The following is a 22,674-nucleotide window of genomic DNA, read 5'->3' as shown; positions in this document are numbered from 1 at the left end:
TGGAACGGCAGGTAGGAATGACTGATCAAAAGTCCATAATAGTTTTGTTGGGAGATTTTTTTTCTTTCTTTCTTTTTATTACAGCACTGGTGCAGCATGAGGTCATTGGTGAATATAAACAGTTTTCCAGGAAGTAAGAGTAGTGGAAAGAAGTCGTCTTTTCCTGTCACAATCTGAAGAAGTTCTTTTTCTTTTATAAGAGATTTGAGTGTCTGTTTTGACTGATGACCAGCGTGATAAAACTTTCTTTGATATTAAAATCCTATCACACAGTTGAATTTAAATCACTCTAAGCTACATAACATATCCTATAAGTTTATAATAGAGTGATTTAAAACCAACCATATTATAATGTGGTGTCCTGCCCACCCCCTCGCCCCTTAAAAAAATCATAATATCCCTCATCTCTTTTTTAACTGACATGTTTTTCATAAGGATTGAGTGCTGAATAGCTGTTTGGTCTTCTCAGTAATCTGTCATTCAACAGTAGGTATACCAGCATGACACTGCTATACCTATTGTCGTGGCTATAAATAGCCCTTTTGGAGACTTACTGAATTTACCAACCCATTCTCTCTTATAGCAATGCAGTTTTGGTAGGTGGGGCTAATGACTCAACACCACGTGGATCAACAGGCTTTGTGTAGGCCGAGAGAGAAATGGGATCGTGGAGGTGCTGTGGGAAGACCTGATGTGGAAACGCATGGCTGTTTGACTTGACCTGAGTACTGAGAGCCCACAGTGCCCTAATATCCGGTTCCCTTGATCTACCAAATTCATATTTTTCACATAAAGAGGTTTAATCAGCACCTGTTCAAAAGCTCCCTTGCTTCCGTGTTTGCCTTTCCGCTTTTATCAATACCGTGCGTCAGGTTCAGGTCAAGGTGTCGTTAAATACAAAGCGAATTATGGGAAGACTCAGGCGCTGAGAAAAGCTGGTTTCCCCGTGAGGGAGGTCAGATTTTAAATGTTGCCGGTCCAGTTTTGCAAAGCAACCGCGCTCGGTTTGTAAATGAATATGTGAACACGCCTAAATGGGTTTGTGGCAATCACAGAGTCGCTCGTGCTCGTGTCTCCGGGAATGCACCTGTTTGACGTCACGCAGTCGCCGCGCGCACCGCTAGGAGCCGCGACACACAAAAGCTGGCAGACAAACAGAGAGGGAGAGCCTCGAGTAACAGCAGCGGACTTGAACACTTCCTTAAAACCACTCAACCGTTTAAAGTCGAAGCTCCGGGAAAAGAAAAAAACTTAAAAAAGAAACTTAGAGTCAGGCTAACGAGGTAAGTCGCATTTTTTTTTTATAAAGCAACAAAAACTTAATTGCGTTAAAAAGAAGAAGAAGAAGAAGCTTGAGCTCGGTATTTGACAACACCGAGACAACAGTCCTTCCTCGCTTGCAGTGTAGTGGGAGTCAGGAGTCCCCAGCGTTTGCCTTGGCACGACTCTGGCTGGTGTTTAGTCTCACTTGGTGACTACAAACCTCGATTGTTTAGCCGTAAACTGATGGTTAGGGCTGTGTGGTTTCTAGAAAGAGGAATGCTGCTGTCGCAGAAAGCCTCTCTGTGTGTTTTATCGTGTTTTTGTCACTTAGACCGGGAAACTTTAAGCCATGTATCGTTGCTGCAGGTTCGCGTACTGTGGCAAGAGCTTGAATCAGTGAGCTAGGTAATAACCGGGGAAACAAGCTTATAGGTCCTGCGAGTAACTACTACAATTTGGCACAAAAGTTAACCCGTATAATAGTGAAAATCAGGGACAGGGCGTTTTCTCGTTATATCAAATCCACCTGCCGCAGAAGCTAAAGGGACGGTTTAAATGGGGTACACGCGTGATCTTTAGTATAGGCCTAATTCGTGTGTGTAAAAGTGTCATAAACGCCATATTTTCATAGTTATTATTACCACTGTTTATATGCAAGTGCTGTTAATTATTATTTTAAACGTCATAAAACTGAGTTCTGCAGCTATCATAGTGACATAAGCGGTACAGTACTGGGTGAGTGTTTAGTAGATTTCCATTAAATCGCAGGTTTTTGGTGTGGCTGGACAGAGTGCTGACAGTCTCACCGTCACTACAAACAACAGCCGTCTGCCGAAGCGGTTTCACTTGTACCGAAGCCGGTGTTGTGCCAAAAAGTGATTGTCTGCCAAAAACTGATTTCCGGTATTTGCCAAAAACTGATTGCTCGTATTTAAACTGCTATAAGTAACTTGTTGGGCTATACTATGTGAAACATATGCCAAATGCATCCCTTATGGATGACATAAAGTCATCTTGAGCCACAAACAACATTCGTGTAACAAGGTAGAAGCCGCAATCAGTTTTTGGCAGTGACTTTTATATAATCTTTATTTTTGCAGTTAAAAACAATCTCATTAACATTAAAATGCATTTTGTAAGAGTAAGTTGGCCAAGAGCACAGCAGAAATGTCAGAAAATATTACAATAGTTCTGTAAAAATATTTTAAGTGGGGATAAAGGACCGGATTGGTTATAATGTAAGTACAATAACACAGAGTTGTGAAGATACTTGAAAAACGGATAATTTTTAAATTCTCTATATAACCCCTTTGTAAACCCTGTTCACCGAAGTCTATTTACGAACATACGTAAAGATATTACACATTAAAAAATACACAGAAAGACTGGAAATCAGTTTTTGGCAGACAATCACTTTTTGGCACAACACCGGATTGTATTGTTCAGCTGAGGCTAAAGTCCACCAGCTCGAAATATCAAAGGTCCTCCCTCACGTTAGGCGGCTGTCATTGCTGTTAGTCATCCTGCGGTAATGTAACTTCTTTCTTGTTGCCAGAATCACATGTGGCTTTGACATGACAGCACAACCCAGAGTACATATGATGGCTCACTTTGGTTTGTAGGGATGTGTCTGTGTGAGGATTACCCTTCGTTCCTGCGGCTGTAAAAACTCGGCCTTCTCAGTAGGAAATGGTTAACACAACTTCTTATCTGACCGGCAACACTAAACCCATTATCCCATGTTGAAATATTCCATCCATTGCTTGCAAAAGTCTTGTGTCACTCACTGCAAAACAAGCCTCTTGTGTTGCGGAGGCTGCAGGTAACATTATCTGACTGCATCTGCCTGCAGTTACTGGTTTGTCAATATTGGCTTGTGGCATCATGAGCTGCTTGGAGGACGCGGTTGGGACATCTGCTCAGTGAGGAACAGCACTGATCCCGCCAATTGCACGAAACTCACAAACATTACAGATTCACGTAAGCCTTACAATGTGCAGGGCGTATTCATTGTGTATGAATAACTAAAACATTGTTTAAAGACAGTACCTAAGAGCTGGTTACATTTAAACAGCTTAAACCTTTTAATTACCAACCCAGCTATGTTTGAGAATTAACTAGAGAAATACTAAAGACAAATCATTATTCTTTATTTCTCCAATTTAAATAATATGGCACACTTGGAAAGTGTGTTCTGATTAGTGTGTCCCATCACACTCACATATGATGTGGACCTTTGTAATAGGACACATGCAGTTTTTTTCCCTCCCACACAAGTAAACAATGAAAGAGCAAGAATCGCGGGCATTGGGCTCAAATTTTGCTAATTCATCTGCGGGTGATGATAGTTTGGCTCATTACTTGCCCTTGGCCTTGTCCCTCTTGTCTCTCACACACACATCACAATCCTGCTTGGCTCCCCTTGCTCTGATGCTATTTTGCTCAACTTAACTAAGGTTTTGTAAACTGTGAGAGGGGCAGAAATGGACACCGCTTTTAATGCATGTGGAGAGAGGACTCTCGCACACGTATGCAGACAGGGGCAGGATTCTGTCCTCGCTGTGGTAGCAGGTTTGAAACTGTGCCAAAGAGCTCAGTGTTCCTCTTAAATAACAAAAAGCCCCCCTCCCATTTAACAGTTGCACTAAAATTTCAAGTTCAAGTGTACTGTTCCTCAAGCATTTAATACCAGCTTGTACTGGTTTGATTGACGCAGTTCCCAGATCCAGAATGATCAGAGGCATGGGTGCTTCACTGTAGCGATTTGTGTCTCTGACCTTGCAGCGGTAACATCAGTTCATCTCTCCAAATCTTTCTCACTTTTCTCCCCTGTCCTAATTTAACCATATTGGTGGTGCATGTGTGTCTTATGAGTTCGTGATAGAGGGGAAAGTCGGGCAGAATTTAACATCGCAGTATAACTTCTCTGTTAGTATTACCTGTGTGTGTGAGAGAGAGAGACAGTGTTTGGGAAAGGGGTGTTAGCTATTAACCCAGGTTAGTGAAAGAAAGGAAGGCTTTGATTTTTCTTCAAGCCACACTCTGCTGAAATTCATTAAAGGCCCCTTTGTTCAAGGTTATTAGTATGTGCTTATGCGAGCACACTTGTGTGCTTTCCAGAAGGTAATGCGGTAATAATGCACACCACCGTGCCTCAATGAAAGACTTGCGGATTTAAGTGAGGTATGTGGAATTGATGAAGTTTTCTGTCAAAACTGAGGTTGAGAAAGGAAATCAAGCAATTGATTAGGTTCAGAGGTTTACCTATGTCATGTAATGTTTTTACCTCCACCAAGGAAGGTCTTGGTTTTGGTTCTGCCTGTCCCTTTATATTTGTATCAACCACTCACCTTTCCTCAGCTGCAGATTTTGAAACTTTGCGCTACTAGTCCTGCCTAGTTTTTTGGCATACCGTTGTTTTGATGTACCGTGGCATTCATTTGTAACTAGTTGCTAAATTTGTACGTGGACAGTAAGCTGTCAATACTGCCATCATAATGAATGACCAAAAGTCAGCAATCCCTGTCTGACTCTCCTGAAAGTTTACTCAGTTTATCCACAGAAAATGCTGCATGGTTTTCTTTGTGCATGCAGGATGCAGAGCTGGATCTACAATTTGACTTTAAACGTCTGACGGGTTGTAATTTAAACAGAAAATAGGAATTAGTTTTTGCTGAGCAGTTCAAAGTTTCCTGCTCTTAAATCAAATGTGGTGTAGGAGCTAGGAACAGCACTTTTCCATGATCACAGTTTGACTTCCAGTGTGGAGAGGGTTTTTTCTCTTTCTCTTTCAGCCAGCATTAAGTGCCATTTTGTGATTAATAATGGATGTTTACATACACAGCCACACACATATGCACACACCAGGTTATTTGCTCTAGGACTGACTCTGACTATGAAGTTAGCGGCTCATAATAATTTGTGTTTGTTCAGCTCTCACTGGCTCGACCAACTCCATTAGCAAGACTGTTCTGGGTCTGTCCGTAGTCTTATTCATACATGATCTCTGGAAAATGTTAGGAATCGGGTCACGCATTGAGTGTAAATGATAATGAATAAACACAACAGGAGATCGTTCACATCAGCCACATTCTCACGACTGGACATATGCCATTTGGTTTAGGATATTTAATGTCTCGCCTGGCTGCTTAGGACATTAGTGTTCAACCATACAGCTTTGCTGGGTAATGCCTAGAGAAGTTCAGGTCTGCAGTGCATGTGTGCAGATTGCATTCCCATTCAGTCTTGCATCCCCCTCTCTTTTCTCTTTCAGTGCATGTTGTGCATTGAAGTAATAAGGACACAAGAACCAAAGTTTCTCACAGGGCAGATTTTCTTCCATTTCATTTTTTTTTTTTTTAACGCTGTGGTCAATTTCCCAATAATTCTAACTGAATATGTTGCATGCAGTATGGGAACATGCCAAATCTACTTCATGTAAGCATCATCTGCCCTGAAATAGAACCAGCAACTAAACCTGACGTCCTCTCACTGTGGTTTTAGTGATATTACCTGTCAGCTGTTTGAGTTATCTTCATTAATGTTGGGATTCTTTTGAGATGCACTGGCTGACTGATCATTTCCATTTCTGTTGCCTGCATCCACACTCTTCACTGGTTTGTATATAGAATCCTGTTAGACTAGTTTTCATTACTCTGGGTCATCTTTTGGCACAAAGGCAGACAAAGTGTCTGCGAGAAACAGCCACATTTTAGTTTAGTTTTTATTTTTAAGTAAGCAAACGCATGACGTATGAAACTCAAAGGCATACTGAATATACTGCAGATGCATTTTCAGCATTTCTTACACATCAATCTTGTATCTCAGCTGTCAGTGGTTGTTAATGATGACTCAACTCTAAATTAGTCTCAGTAAACAGTGACAGTGAGCAGGCCTGCACAGTGCAGAACCATGAAACCAAAGCAGCACGAAGGAAACTGAAGAATGAAATAATTTTCGGTCAAAGGTCAAGGTCAAGGTCACGGGTTATCTCCCATCCTTCCCAGTCTCGTTAACATGATGTAAATCTGGAATGTATTGAGGAAGTTTCTTAACATATGCCTAAAATCTCGTTGTTTTCCGTGATGAACTGATTAGAACCTGGAGGTCAGAGGTCATTATCATCGTGATCTCACAGGAGATGTGGTCTTCTTCTTTTTTCTTTTTCTTTTCTGAGCTCAAACTCAAGAAATCATGATCGAAATATTGCGCTGTACATAGGATACTGTGCTGCTGGGTTAAAATGTTATTCTTCAGTTCACTTCTTCTCCTTTAACTGTTGTCTACTCCCACGTCTAAGATATGTCCTCACAGATTTGTTTTCTTGGCTGAGCATAAAAGCACTTAAAACAAATTGTTCCAGATCCCTGTTTTCTGTATAAGTCTGTGCAGATGTAGATGTCAGCTGCAAATTGACTTGTTGGCAGCGTCGTACAACCAAGAGCCAGTAATTCTAGTTCTCCACCTGTGCTTTTCCGCCTGTGACATGTTCAAACATCTTCTGTGGAAATAAAAAAAGCCCTCAGTATGTAAGCAGAGAATACTGGTGTATTTAAATCTGCGCAGATCTTTTGTTTTGTGGACATTGTGATGTGTCAGTGGCGATAAGGTGATGTAATGTCAGCATTAACAATGGTTACATTCCATTTAAGTGATGTACTTCAGGGTCTTTACCGTAGCCATGCCGGCTTACAGGGTTATTTTTGGATCGCTTCAGCTGAGTCATGTTTATTTATGTTAGTTACACCTGCCCATTTTTCACCCATTTGAAATTCAAAAGTACCGTAAGTGTGGAAAGTCTTCTAAAGTAAAACATAAAAACTTACACAGCTGTTTTGGGATCATCCCATTCCCATACTGTATATATGTATATATAAAATATGGGCATAAAGTGCACTCAAAGTATCTCGAGAGTTCCAATTTTCTAGCATTTGCACAGAGACTTTAAAATTAAACTGTGTCTGTGGCAACAATTAAAATGGTCTTTAAATTAACATCTCAAGAGAATTTTTATCGACTACCAAATGAAGTGCCTTTGGCTTCTTGCAGTCAGTGATTGTCTGAAGTCTACAACCTTTAGATATCAACAGACCCTTATTGATGCTAGAGGCTCTAATTGCCTTTTATTCGTCCAGCATGCTCATGCTTTGTCCGAGGGGTTGGAGCCAACTGGGCTAAGATCAGGTCACTAACTTGACTAAATTAAACTCTCTTCCCATTTAAAAAATGAGTTGGCTGGCTTTTCGAGCCTGCTAAAATATTCTAATATTGAGAGACAGTTTATATTAGTCTACAAGTTCTAAACTGCTAACCTTATGTGGACAACATCACATGCTGTTTGTTTTTTGTTTGTTTGTTTTTTTAAACAAACAAATCTTCCTTGTAATTATGTAGCAAGAGGGAACAAGGATTTAAAGCAATGCCAGTAATATCTTAGACCATATTTCTGATTCTTGTATGTTGTCCAACTTTTGTTTATTTCTCAAATTACCCGTCTTTGTTCCGACCTGCACAATTAAAGGTTACTCCCCAGCCTGCTAGACCGGCTTGATCATTTCTTCGCCATCTCCACAAATTCACTTCATACCAAGCCTTTGACTTGTCCGTGGTGCGTCGCTGAGCATGAACTAAATGATGGCCTAGCTTTTGTAGGCAGTCACGCACGTCCCTCTCCAGGACTATGTCACGTTAACTCAGTGCACAAAAATAGAATATTTGTTTTATGTCATTTCAAGTAAGGGCTATTGTGCCACTGGTTTTCTTGTACTGTTTAATACCGAAATGTGTGTTTTTTGCTGTTGTGCGTATTACAGGGTTTGCTGTTTCTGTATTTGTTCCTATTAAACACTGACTTTGACATGAATCACCGTGTGTGATTATTGGAAGAGAAATCCTTCCCAATTCCCAAGCCAAGTGGCAGCTAAAGCCCTAGTTACCAGCATCTTTTTGTTCTCTTGTTTTCCTCATACTGGTGATCCTTCTAATTAGTTCTGAAGAGCATTTTGAAGTTAAGAGAGACAGTACAGGTATGCAGCCCAGCCTTACATCTTCTGGCTCTCCAAAAGTACTAAAGACTTATTTAAGAGTAACTTTGTATCTCTTCAAAGACGCACACTGACAGATGTATGTACAGTATCTGTTTCACTGGAGTTTGATTCTATTGTATGAGTCAGTCTAGTGAGGGCGACTCTGGTTTCCCCCTCATGTCCAGTGGCATGTCTGTCAGTGTGTTGTCTGTTTTGTTTTCTTTCTTCCTCTTTCTCTCTCTTGCTCTTTTCCCCTACCCACCCCTTCCCCAGTTGCATATGCTCACTTTTTCCACTTTCTCTGGGGAAACAAGGCCTTCTTTTGCACATAATGTCTGTGCATGTGTACATTGGAAAAAGTGTGTGTAAAGTCCTGATAAAACTGGAAAAGTATATATTCCCAGTAAGTGTTTATGTGTTTTTCTTCCTATTCCTGTATGCCTGCCTGTGTGAGTACATGTATAGGAACTTTCAAATGCTCTCCTCTTGTTTAAGAGCAGTCTTGACCGCAGTCAGAAACAGTCATTTGTTTAGCAATCTTCAGTTCATCGTCTGCCCGATGGTATTATTTCATAACTATATAAACATTTAAGGTGCCCGAGGCTGTGAAAGGGGCATATATGTGCTGGTTACTGAATAATTTCTGTCTGTTGAAGAAGTTGGCAATGAAAGAGCACATTGGAGACGATTTCTGAGACATCACAGTTAGTTATTCATTTCCTCACCCAGACTGTTTGTTTTGGATTTCAAGCCTTGACCTCCAAATCACAAGGCCTGTCTGTGTAGGACATCACTGCCTCCCAGACACTACACATCCCTTTATTATAGTTAAAAAAAACTCTCCTGCTTTCTCTCTCTGAAATTCTGAGTGTCACCCCAGCGAGCACAAGATGTGATCTTACTTCCAGCCTGAGCTCAAAATAGCATCTAGTCTACCTTTTAGCAGGCTGAGCAGCATGCTTATACATACATTAAAAACACATACCAGGTTCTTCAATTGGCACCTCAGAGCATGTTTCATTCAGCAAAGTGAAAGGAACGTGAACACGAACAAACCTTGTCTTCTTATGAGTGACCGATAATGTAGACGCACAAAGGCGGCATGTCATTTCTGTGAATCTCATGTACAGAAAATGAAGTGAGGAATTACTCTTCCACTATGACACAACATCCGAAGAATGGTTTAGCACAAGAAATGGAGTTTTAATAAGTAGATGACTTGTCTTGTTACAACAACAGTTTTAGGAACTTAGGAAATGTAAAATTTAGATGGAAGCATTCATTTTATTAGACTACACTAGATAGAAGTATTAGACAGAAGAGATGAGATTACTGAAAAAGGAGACATGCATTTGTTTGAACATTTTGCTATTCCACTCACCTACAGGCCCCAGAATTTCAGCCAGTAGCGCTAACATGCTGGATAAACACAAGCCCCCCCAATAAAACATTAAAAGCGCTCCAGATTTGTCCACTCACAAATAGCAGGGCTGTTGTTGGTGTTGACAGTTATGGAGCCTTTTAAAGAATGGTCAGAGCAACAGATGGTAACATCTGCTGAAAAGAATTCACAAAAGGGTTGAAATTATATATTTGTTTTGAAAAATGTTCTCTCGCTGTCTGCCTCTCTAGAGTACAGTTTAGGATTGACATTCTGTTCCTTCTTCCCTCGTTACTGGCAGGTAGTTTCCAAACTTATGTGTGAAGTAGAAAACCACTACTTCCTCTGCAGGATGCTGCTAGCCGCTGTTACCCTCTTCCTTCTTGTTTTACGCACAGAACTTGAGCAATGTGTGAGTGTGTGTGAGAGCAAGAGACAAAGATCTCTCTCTAGAAAGTCTAGACAGAGTGGCTTAAATCACAGTCTTTTTTTTTCGCCCCCAGGAGCCTTTGGTGAGTGGTCACCATGCCACCCTTCCTGCGTATCACCCTCAGTAATTACGATGTGGGCGCGCTGTCTCCTCTTTCTGATGCTCCCATCTGTGCCATCAGGATAAAAGAGTCTATCGACACAGGTATGTACAGTTGTGTTTGTGCAAGAAGTGCAACAGTTGACAAAGAGACCTTACAACATCAGTTTGACTGTCACTATCTACTGCCCTCAAAAGTCCACAAGGAAACTGATTCTCAACAAACATCTTTGAGCTATAACCACTCCTTAATGCAGCGATGATGATGATGATGATGTCATTGTTCTTTTACAGAGAGAGGGAAGACCCTGGTTCAGAGGAAGCCCACCATGTACCCCCCCTGGAAGTCCAATTTTGATGCTCATATCAAGGAGGGGCGTGTCCTAGAAGTTGTTCTTATGCAGAGTAATGAGGAGCCATTGGCCAAGGCCACAATGGGCGTGTCTGTGCTGGCAGAGCGCTGCAAATCCAAGTCTAGAGGCAGCGGACGTGCTGAGTTCTGGGTGGACCTGCAGCCTTCTGGGAAGATTCAGATGGCTGTGCAGTTTTTTTTGGAGGATGGTGATGCAGGTAATGTGATTCAAGTTTAGTTTACAATCACTAGTTTTCTATTCTTCTTGGGGGAGAGAAAACATGCAAGGTCTTTTGATCATTATCAGTGGATTTGTGGAAACATAAACATGTGACCAAACAGGTGTCACCTTCAGATTCAGATAGTGATATTGGTGCATGGAAACATGTGACATCGCCTTTACGCCAGTTGAGTCCAGCCCATTTCAGGCATGATTATAAAGCACATAGAGTTCTACATGCTGTTGTCTAATGTGAAATGGCTGGAAATGGATCCAACTTGATCAAAGTGTCTGTTACTTGAAGTAGGTTTACATTTAAAAAATATATATTACAGGTTGTAGAAAACAGTTTTTAATTCAAAATATTTTTATTGAGTATTTCTGGATATAGTTTACAAAGGAAAAAAAGAAGACGGAAAACACAAACTGTTTAAAATGAATGAATACAAAACAGAACTTCTCATGTTGGAACATTGTTTTCCTCTCCTATTATTTACCAAACAAGCAGAAACCCAGAAGAAAAACAAAAAGAGAGAAAACAAAAACAAGAAAATCCCCCAACAAAATAAAAGCCACAACCCGGGAGGGATTATGATATTAACTAACCCTTTCCATAAGAACCACACAGAAGTTAGCTACGATATCGCTGAGCTTCACGTTCCCGTTAACACAGACAAACATCAGATCAGATCAGCAAATCCGTTACTCAGCTGGAACATCCTTAAGTTGAAGTTTAGAGAAGTTTTCCAGAAAGACACCCCAAATTTTATCATATGTGCCCTTTTGGTTCTGGATGGAGCAGTGGATCTTTTCCAGACTGAGACATGACATGAGATCAGCAAGCCACTGAACATGGGAGGGCGGGGCAGCAGCCTTCCACCTCATCAAAATGGCACTCCTAGCCAGGAGGGAACCAAAAGACAGCACCCTACGCTTTGCTCTGGGAATATACTTATCATCCTCTCCCGCTGTACCAAAGAGAGCAAGTAGGGGGTTGAGAGCTAGTTTCAGGCCGGTAGCCTTGTTCAAAGTGCAGGAAACCTCCTCCCAAAGATTTTGCTAGGCCAGGGCAGGTCCAAAACATGTGGAATTGTAACAGGGAACGACGGGTGCAGAGTGATGTAGAGTTTACCAGAGAAAGGACTGAGTCCCAGACGTCATGTGACATAGATATGTTTAACTGCTTCTCCCATGTGGACTTGAGGCCCACAACGGGAGCTGGTGTTACACTGCACAGTTTATTATAAAGACATTACAGCTTTGCCTGATAGTTGCAAATTAAGGAGCTTGTCCAGTAAGTTAGCAGCTGAAGCTTCTGGAAAATTGAAGAGGTGGGATTGCAAAAAATGTCTCAGTTGTAAGTATCTAAAAAAAGTGCGTTTTGGGAAGACTGTATTTTTTTGACAGCTGGTCAAATGATGCTAGTTTATTGTGTATAAAGAGATCTTTAAAGCAAATAATACCTGCTCTAAACCAAACCTGGAACAAGTTGTCCAAAGTTGGGGGGAGGAATAGGTGGTTTGAAAGGATGGGGCTTTGAAGTGAAAAATTATTATTAATATTAATATTATTATTGCCAAATTATCTGATTAGATCCAAAGTTGTCAATGAATAAAGGAAGAGAAGAACCCAGGAAGGAGGCAAGACAAATACCATGAGTTGAGTCTGATTCCAGTGCCAGCCAGCTGGTGGGGCCCACACCCTCCCCAGACTGTAACCAGTAGGTCAGAGATCGAATATTGGCAGCCCAATAGTAAAAGCGGAAGTTGGGGAGTGCCACCTTCAATCTTAGGTTTCTGTAAATGCACCTTAGCTACTCGACATCATTTACCCTTCCAAATATAAGAGGAGATTATAGAATCTAGAGTTGTAAGGAAAGACTTGGGGATGAAGACTGGTGAAGATTGAAATAAGTATAAGAATTTAGGAAGGATATTCATTTTAATTGAATTAATTCGTCCGACCAGAGTTGTGTTCAGGGGCGACCACTGTTGAAGGCTTTGTTTGACATTCTTCAATAGCGTAAAAAAGGTGGCTTTGAGAAGTTGTTTATACTTTCTTGTAATTGTAATACCCAGGTAGGCGAACTGCTCTTTGACCACTTTAAAGGGGAAACCCGACAAATCTATTGGAACCGTGTCTTCATTTAATAGATAAAGTTTGCTCTTGGACAGATTTAATTTATAACCTGAGACTTGACTGAAACGCGCGAGTAGTGACAATATATGAAAAGAGTTTTCCCTGACCGGGAATCGAACCCGGGCCGCGGCGGTGAGAGCGCCGAATCCTAACCACTAGACCACCAGGGAGATGTGCGCTCAGTGAAAGTTGAGATCTTTTCCGGCAACAGTCACCCACGTCCCTCACCACCATTTTCGCCTCTGTCAGTGCGCCCCAGGGTGGCTGTGGCTACATTGTAGCTTGCCATCACCAGTGTGTGAATGTGTGTGTGAATGGGTGGATGACAGGTTGTGTAAAGCGCTTTGGGGTCCTTAGGGACTAGAAAAGCGCTATACAAATACAGGCCATTTACCATTTACCATCTGTCTACTCTGTTTGCTATACATCACCCTCTACTGGTAGAAAGGCTTCATTTTTCCTTATTTTTCTACAACCAGCCACAGATTACATGTGTTTATGAGGTTTGTGGAGCAGCCACGCTTCTAAAGTGCCTTGAAATAATCTGTCTGCCTCAGGCTGTTGATGATTAATCTGCATGCTGGTTTCACACCTCACACTGGTCTGGTCAGCTGACTAGGTGTGCCATGAAACCATTGCAGAATAAAACTAATCCTCTGGTGTCATTACAAATTTAGCCTGTGGCTTGGGCTGCAGTTCAACTATTTCTGACAAGGACTGTAAATGTTTGTTTTTCTTAATACACCGCACTAGTGAGTTTACTAAGAACTGGGGTAAACAAACACCTACACTGTATTAATTGTTTTTGTTGATGTCTGTGGCCTAAATTAAAATGAAAAAACACTGCAGCATTGTCAGTCTGTGAAACCCATTAAAGTACATTCTTAATAATATTAATAATAGCAGAGCATTAGCTGGCTTCATGCTGCATTTAGGGTACCAAGTTGGTCCGGATGGCAAGGCCAGCCCGCATAGTCACTGTTAACACAACAAACATTTCGTGGTATTTCCAAACTGCGTTCTGTGTAATGAGAGTTTCAGTGTGGGAGTGGCACAGTCTGGGTTTGCTGTTACTGGGTCATGAAAACTCCATACTCTGCATCTTGTCTCCTTCCAACACCCTCTGTAAGTTTCCTGAAAAGCAGCCCAGAGTATTTTTAGGCACGTGTGAACAGTCATCAGCAGTATCTGCCCCCTCTGTCATTCTCTTTTCCTCTCACTCGCTCCCACTTTCTTGGCTCAACTTACCAAAGTGCTGTCCAAACAAACATCTGTCAGTAGACTGGCAGATAAGAAAAAAGTTTGTCCCTCACCTCATCACTCTTCCCACTTTCCCCCCGTCTGTTCTGTTGTCTTTAAGGCGGCTTCTTTTTTTGAATTGTCCCAAAATGCCACCTCCCATCCACCCACATACCCCCCTTGTCTCTTCCATAGTTTCTGTTATGTCTTTGTTTACCACTCTCACGCCTCTTTCGCTGTCTTCTCTGATTGACTTTTGACCCCCACCCATTTGATTTGCATCAGTTAGAGCAGCTAATCCAGGGAGGCATTTTGCAGTGTTTAGCCTCCATTCAGCAGTGGCAGTAGCTCATGTCTCCCCTTTCCTTAGCTCATAAGGTATTCTTAACAAATAGTTTTCTGTTACAGTTGACAGTGATAAAATACACAGCGGCAACATTCAAGGTTTATCAGCCAAACTGTTTGAATTTAGGTAACGTTTGACAGAAATTATGTTTCTAAAATTTAATGGACATGCAATTATTTGATTGTTAACTCTATCTCTCCCCACAGTGGCTGCTAGGCCGACCCTGAAGGCTCCTACTGAAGACGGGTTGATGACCCTGAACAGGAGGAGGGGCGCAGTCAAGCAGCCCAAGATTCTTGTCATCAAGAACCATGAGTTCACGTCCACCTTCTTCCACCAGCCCACCTTCTGCTCTGTCTGTAGAGACTTTCTCTGGTGAGATGCAAAAGTCCCTCTTTGTTAGATGGCAGCTGCCACTATTATTATTAAATCTTAGTTTTTCACTGGTGTATTTTTTTTTTTTTTAAATCTCAGTAGAGTCTCAGAGTGAGGCTATGAATGTTTTTCCTTCCACTTTGTTTGAACGTGACTAATCCAGAGGCAGCTAGTTTGCCTGTCTGTTTGCTTGCTTTTCTGCTTTGCTTTGTGTGTGTGTGCGTGCATGCGTGTTTTATTTCACTGGTACAAGTAGTCCATACTTTCAAATGTCTTTCTTAAAAGATTGGTTATTTTGTTTTGCTTAATGGAGCAGTTTAAGGGAATTAAGGGGGGAAAAACCTGTAAGAGTGCTATTGTGAGAATGAGTCACCTCCTAGGGAAATCCCACAAGGCTGTTATATCAGTGTCAGCAGCACTAATCTGTGAACCAAACTCCTCCTTGTACTCAAACTTCAGTATTATCTATATCTTGTAAAACAGGGAGGAGGAAGTCTGAAGTTTATTGAGTCTGTTGTCTGACGCTGGTATTTTTACACCCATAGTTTCAATCTTATGACCTAAGATGGGAGGAGAATCTAGTTATCTCCACACGATCTAAAGTATATCACTATCATCAGCAGTCCTACAATTAAAATCATCCCGTGTATATTACTCTTTTACAGTATTAGCAGAGAATATTATAATATATTCTCTAAATTGGATATAGCTCAGCCATTTACCTTCTCCCTTTTTCCCCATGCAGGGGGCTCAACAAGCAAGGATACAAATGCAAACGTGAGTGTTTCTTTGACTGTTACCAATTCATGTGCTGTCAGACTTACACATAAACACCTTTCACCTCCAGGAAAAGGGGAACCATCAAAGTTGCAAGTGAATGGACTGCTAATATTTCAGTCTCACAGTTAACACAATATTTATCGATTTATTTATTTCACACAGAATGCAATGCAGCAATCCACAGGAAGTGCAGCGACAAAATCATTGGCAAGTGCACTAGAACAGCGACCAACAGTCGTGAGACTATGGTGAGCGAAGTTGTGTATGGACGAGTACAGTCACTCTGCTGGTTTCTTTTTATCATGGAATTGAGGATGATTTTGTATTTTATCTTGTAGTAATATATCAGTGATACACTATTATGTCAACTAAACAGTCATTTTAACACTGTACTTTTTTTTGTTTGTCTTTACACGACCACATATCTTTGACTCAAATGAATACTGAGCCAAACACATCCACCCAAACCTACAAACATCATCAGTATTGGATTCAGTGTTCAAATCAGTTGAAACGTGTGATTGCTTATTGTCTGTAGAAGTTCTGTGTGACTTTAGCTTAGACAGGCGAAACATATAATCTTGCGTGTTTTAATCATCAGGTACCAGCATTCTCTGGGTTTAATGCTCTTCTATGTGTCTGTAGTTCCAGAAAGAACGTTTCAATATTGACATGCCACATCGCTTTAAAACTTACAACTACAAGAGCCCCACCTTCTGTGACCACTGTGGAAGTCTACTGTGGGGTCTGTACAAGCAGGGCCTTAAATGTGAAGGTAAGTCTGGTGTGTTGAGTTTCTTTGTTTGTTTTGTTGTTGTTTTTTATTTTCGTTTTTATTAATATATTTTCTCTCTGAATCTTTTCCTTTGCTTGGGCCGTTCCATTGTTGACTCCACTGACCAGACTGTGGCATGAACGTACATAGTGGCTGCACAAGCAAAGTGGGCAATCTTTGTGGAATCAACCAGAAACTACTAGCAGAGGCTTTGTCTCAAGTCTCCCAGGTTTGCACAGTCATTGGGTGAACATTGTATTAAAAAGCTAAGAAAAACTAATTAAAAATATGAAAGAATCTGTTGCCAAACTTCTTTTTTTCTCCATAGAAATCTGTGAAGAAATCTGATGACTCCCCTGCACCAGATATTGGAATCTACCAAGATGTCAGAAATGCAACAGTGGACCCTAGTGGTGAGAAGCTTTCATTGTAGCACTGACTGTAATACAAAGTTTTTCTAAAATGGTGTATCAGCTTTAGGGGACCTATTACTAGACCTGAGTGATGCTTTGTCTGCGGCATGCAGTTTTACCTCCTCTGATTTTAAGGCCAGATGCTGTTTAAGCAAACTTTTGCAAACAGAAAGTTTGAACAGCAGGTGGGAGAAGCTGCTGTGTCTGAGATGGCCATATTAACAATACACCCTCTAAATAACATAATTAAGAAACAAGAGTAAGAAAACACGGTGTAAAGCAAATCTGAAACTGTAGGTTTTGGATCAAAGCAATTGCTTGCAAATATAATAATGTCATTATCTGAATGCTGGGCATATTTAAAAATGCAGTGTTGAAACAGTCATTCCCAACATCATTCTTTCCTTATTAATTATGTCTTTATTATCAACCTTAAAATGACCTTTTTGCTGTTTCAGTTTGCGTGCATGTTTGTTTACAGGTTTGCATACTCATTTACTTAAAGTTTGCAAATTTTACAGCAGGTGGCAATGGGAAGGGCCCTAGCCCTAGCCCCGCCCCAGCCCCAACTACAGTTTCCCAGGCACGCCTCTCCCTCAACCAGCTAATATTCCACAAGGTTCTGGGAAAAGGCAGCTTTGGCAAGGTATGCTCCATGTTGCTGTCTTTAAATCTTTAAGTCTTTATCATGGACTGTAAGGCACCATAATGTTACTCAGACTTGCATGTGAAAAGAATGTTTGCTTAAGAAAATAAACTCAAAGTAGTCCTTCAATTGTCCACATGGGAATTTTTGCTGATGCTAACCATGAACTATTATGTTGGTAATGGGAGTAAAATATTTTGAAAAAACTGTATACAAAGTAAAAATTCACATGTTTTAGAAGACAAAACCATTAAAAGTAACATTACTAAGGAAAAGTGAAGATGTTTAAATTCAGATGAAGGGAACCTCTGAAAGGAAGAAACCTCTGAAGGGAAAAAAATCTCATGTGCTAATTTTTTTTTTTTTGTCTATAACTAAAGCACATTTTGATTTACATGGCAGATGTAGTTTATCCCACTTTTGATCTTTAGTCTCGCTTATAAGATCTGTACAACCCCCCGCTGCTTCTGAAATGACTTCCTTCACTCTGCAATGGGAGCATTTGACTGCTTTCAAGCGCAATAACAAGTTGTTCATCTGTCACCACAGATGCCAGACATCATTTAACACACAGAATGATTTACAAGAAAAGGAGAAGGCAAATTTATTTATATCCAGTGTGGGCATTGTGGGCTCTGCATTGAAGTGAAACATCTACACAGAAATGCAAAAACATAGCTCAGTTTGTTTTGTTATACTCTAGTTATGAAGCAGGTTTGATTAACCTGATGATGTTACTGACAGTAATGTGGTTCTGACACCCCAGGTGTTGCTTGCAGAGCTGAAGGGACAGAGCCTGTACTTTGCTGTGAAGGTCCTGAAGAAGGACGTCGTTCTCATGGATGACGATGTGGAGTGCACCATGGTGGAGAAAAGAGTCCTTTCCCTCGCCTGGAACAACCCTTTTCTCACTCATCTCTATGCCACATTCCAGTCAAAAGTAAGTGCACACATGCTAAACACCTCTGCTAGTAAAGTTCATAGAACATGTTCTCTGATGGGGAGTCTTCCAGGCTGCAGCAATAAGAGTCACAGTTCCAAGCTGTCATTAAAGGCTGCATCCTCAACAATTCAATTCTTTCAGTTTGTTTTAAAATAAACACTGTTTTAACAGCGTTTCAGTTCAAAGGAACACACAGCAGTGGTAAAATATTGAATTTATCTGCACAACAGCTACGGGCATAGAAAACAACACCTGTAATGCCTGTAAGTCATTATCTATATTAAATTTAGTGCCATGCAATAGTAGTAAGTAAGTAATAACTGATGAGAGCCAGTCAGGCAGCGAGCCTTGGCATCGATATAATTATTTTAAAAAGTTACTTTTTCTGCCTTTCAAGACTTAATGACCCTGTGTTAATATAAAACTCTTTTAAGGTTTTTGGAACTTCTTAATTGTCAGATTAGTGTGGACTCTCTGCGTACCGAGAAAATGGATTAGTGTGAGCAACTTACCCCGCTCTCCATATCCCCTTTACGTCTGCTGGTTAACTTACAATAATGTATTATTTGCACAGGAGCACCTCTTCTTTGTAATGGAGTACTTGAATGGAGGTGACTTGATGTTTCACATCCAAGACAAGGGACGATTTGATCTCAACAGAGCTACGTGAGTACATGGGGATAGAGTGTTTTAAAAAAGGAAGAAAAGAAAAAAAGCTACAAGTGTTGTATGAGTTATCATTTTCAGCGTCATTGGGTCTTAAATCGTACTAAAACTGTTATTTCCTCAACTTTTAGATTCTATGCTGCTGAGATTATAGTGGGACTGCAATTCCTCCACTCAAAGGGAATTATCTACAGGTAAAATCCCACAGGCTCTCTGTACTACTTCCTGCATTCTCTGCATTCAGTCTGCTACTGCAGCAGAGTAAACTGAAATTTCGTTTTAGATTACATGGCTTCAAACTGAATTTACTGTGACAGTCCTACATTGTTTAAATATCATCCTATATCTGTTTACAGAGACCTGAAGCTGGACAATGTGATGCTGGACAAGGACGGACACATAAAGATAGCAGACTTTGGCATGTGCAAAGAGAATGTCTTTGGAGATGTCAAAGCGAGCACATTCTGTGGGACACCAGATTATATCGCACCGGAGGTTGGTTTGCCCGGCTAAGGGTTCAATACCTTACTTTTCCATCAAAATCTTTCACCTTTTTATAAAAGCCACAATCTGTATGTCATTCAGGTGGCAACCTGAATCGTTTGTTTGCAGTCTCTTTGTAATACTATGTAACAAGAACAGAACACTCCAGACATCACATTTCCTCATTCTTCTTCTATGCTTCTGATCAATTTGTCTCTTATCTCAGATCCTGTGTGGACAGAAGTACACATTCTCAGTGGACTGGTGGTCTTTTGGTGTCCTGGTGTATGAGATGCTAATTGGTCAGTCGCCTTTCCAAGGTGACGATGAGGACGAGCTCTTTGAATCCATCAGGTCGGACATTCCTCACTACCCTCGGTGGATCTCCAAGGAGTCCAAGAGCCTGCTTGACCTGGTAAAAATATAAATGAATAAATTATTAGGCAAGCATGCGTATTGTGGAATTATAGTTACATAATGAGATCTATTGTGTTCTGTTATTATTTCAGTTGTTTGAGCGAGATCCCACTCGCAGATTGGGTGTTGTGGGGGACATCCGAGGACACCCATTCTTCAAAAACATTAACTGGACAGCACTGGAGAGGAGACAAGTGGAGCCTCCTTTCAAGCCTAAAGTGGTATGGGCCTAAAATTTTGGTTTTAATTAACATTAGTTCACAGCTATTAATTAGAGCTGTCATTAAATATAATTGCTTGCCTCTAGGATATCAGATACCTCATCTTATTTTTTCTTTTTTACTTTAACCTGACTAAATGCCTAACCTCCCACCAACAGAAATCCCCCAGTGACCACAGCAACTTTGATCGTGAGTTCCTGAATGAGAAGCCGCGTCTCTCCCATGCTGATAAAAACCTCATTGATTCTATGGACCAGGCAGCTTTCGCTGGCTTTTCCTTCATCAACCCCAAACTGGAACCCATAATAACCAAATAAGAAAGTAAAAATGGCATCCTCAGATGGCTCATCACTTCCAGCAGGCTTCTTACCCAATTCCCTTTGTCTTCGTGTGGTGGAGGGCCTGAGCTTGACAATGAAGTTTTCTTTTGTTTTGTTTTTTCAGTTCCCCAAAAGAGGAAAAGATCAAATAAAACCAAGATGTTGTTGGAAGCTAAGTGTAATAATATCTCAGCTATCAAACTTGTACAGGTGTATAAAATAGTGTCTGGAAATTAAGGGAGTTTCATCAGAAACCAGTGTTACCATTATCAGTCTGGGGACAGGTGTGTATAGTAGAATATATTCAATCTTTGGGCACTTTTCTTTCCCTTTTCCACATGATCACACTTTGAATCTGTAAGTATCATTTAGTGTACTGTATCATAAATTTTTATTCACAGACAGAAATGCAGCATCTTTGTTTAGTCATAGAAATTAATACACCTAGCATTGCTTAGTCAAGCCGTGTTTGTGTTTGTGTGAAAGACAGAGTGTGTGTGGTGCATGCATAAGAGCCTGTGGGTGCGTGCAGGTATTTTTGTATGTAAATGGTGCCTCTGTAGCCAGTAACATTAACTGTTGGTGTACGAATTCTCAGCTGGTCCAGGTAAAGGTGCCGTGAATTTAAGTCTAGCTTAAATTTGTTTTTTGTTTTGTTTTTAAATGCTAGAATTGACATTTTCCCTCATAGACTGCACTCTTGTTTAGAAACTAGACATGCATTACCCACAGTGTCACATTCACTTTAAAAAAATGCCCATGATACCCACTTTTCTTGTGTTATTTATCCAACACTGGTGTTAAAATTCATTCTTTACCTCAGACTCAAGCACAGTGCAAACACTTGTTCCACACATAGCATTATGTTTTTCTTTGGGCTTGCAAAAGATTTCATGAAAGACTTGCAGCAGCCGTTTGGCACCATGCCTGTATGTGCTGAAGGATGTGCTTTTAGGGGGGGGTGTCACTGTAAGGACAGATCTTTAATATGTCTTATATTACTTGAATGCAGGAATTTTAACATGGAAATAATATTGCTGTATATGGAAGATTAAAATGTATGTTACTATGAGCTTTCTGTAAGTTATGGGTGGACTTATTTTTTACTCTCATCTTTTACATTTGATTCTGAATAAATATACTGTAAACTCCTGAGAAGTCATGCCCTTTCTTCTGCTTTAAATCAATTTTGCATCCCAGTTATTATTGATACAGGTTAAGAAAACGTTTACTTGGTTCACGTGCACCTCTGTACTACTGGCATTATGTTAGGAAAAGACCTGTGGTAATTTACCGCCACCTAGCGATCAGGTGTTTTTATTGCAGCTTAACGTGCCTTAGAAGGGTGAAAAAAAAAAAGGCGAGGAAACGTTCATGCAGCGCGCTCGCCTTTTTATGACCTGTCCTCGTCCTCTGTCCCCCACCCCGCCCCGACGCATTTCGGTGTTTTAAGTCTTAGTGCAGACTGTGGACAAATAGCAAACAAGAGACAGGAAACTGAAAGCTGCACTGGGAGGCAAACGTGTTCAACTTGTTCGGAGATTTGCCTCTCTATGCAAACAGCCTTAAGCCTAATGCAGCGTTAAAGTTGCAGGCCATTTTAAAAAGAAAAAACGACCCAACCCAAATGACAAATTAAAAATAACACGATCAAAAAGATAAATTGAAAAATGCGGCACGGTTAACTAATACTTTCTCATTCAGCAGCAGATTTATTTGGGGAAACCCAAATTCCTTCTCGTCTAGTCGAAAGCTTTTAGTGCAAGGCAGCTCCACACTGGAATAAAAATCACCAGATAAATTTTGGAAATAAATGCGTGCCCCCCTCCCCCAGTCCCTGTCACTTAAATTTATTCACGGCTCTGCGATTGTTTCGACTGTTTGTGCAAGATCCGATCGCCTTTCTGTGGCCAACATTTACTGTATTGTTTCCACCTGAAAAAGAAAAAAAATAAACGCTTTTAAAAATATTTGTAGGCATCCGTAAGGCTGCCTATTGTGGGGGATTATATGAGGCAGTTGCCTTTATATGTTCCAAGTGAGCGGCAAAATGTGTTTTAGATACCGGGTGAGGCTTGAAGAGCTGAAGACGGGTTTATCGAAACGAGGTGTACACTTGTTTCATAAGGAAAGCGCCTTTC

The 22,674-nt window shown here is 40.7% G+C and overlaps 1 protein-coding gene and 1 non-coding gene across 2 annotated transcripts; one reads left to right on the top strand and one right to left on the bottom strand.

The window, feature by feature from the left end:
• Positions 1-1,125: 1,125 nt before the first annotated feature.
• On the top strand, positions 1,126-21,691 carry LOC101485794 (protein kinase C delta type). Its single transcript, XM_004545319.4, has 17 exons — positions 1,126-1,283; positions 10,173-10,303; positions 10,493-10,768; positions 14,701-14,869; positions 15,615-15,646; positions 15,812-15,897; positions 16,295-16,424; positions 16,553-16,653; positions 16,753-16,837; positions 17,359-17,483; positions 18,250-18,423; positions 19,001-19,092; positions 19,224-19,286; positions 19,449-19,587; positions 19,802-19,990; positions 20,085-20,213; positions 20,372-21,691. The coding sequence occupies exons 2-17, from the start codon at positions 10,195-10,197 to the stop codon at positions 20,528-20,530; spliced, it is 2,058 nt and encodes a 685-aa protein (XP_004545376.1). The 5' UTR covers positions 1,126-1,283; positions 10,173-10,194; the 3' UTR covers positions 20,531-21,691.
• Positions 13,008-13,079, bottom strand: trnae-cuc (transfer RNA glutamic acid (anticodon CUC)). The gene has a single exon. It is a non-coding gene; the product is annotated as a tRNA-Glu (tRNA).
• Positions 21,692-22,674: the final 983 nt, after the last annotated feature.

This window comes from Maylandia zebra, linkage group LG5 (genome assembly GCF_041146795.1).
Source record: "Maylandia zebra isolate NMK-2024a linkage group LG5, Mzebra_GT3a, whole genome shotgun sequence".
In the NCBI taxonomy this organism is placed as follows: Eukaryota; Metazoa; Chordata; class Actinopteri; order Cichliformes; family Cichlidae; genus Maylandia; species Maylandia zebra.
The sequence above is the reverse complement of the archived record's forward strand: the minus strand, read 5'-3'. Positions and strand labels throughout refer to the sequence as shown.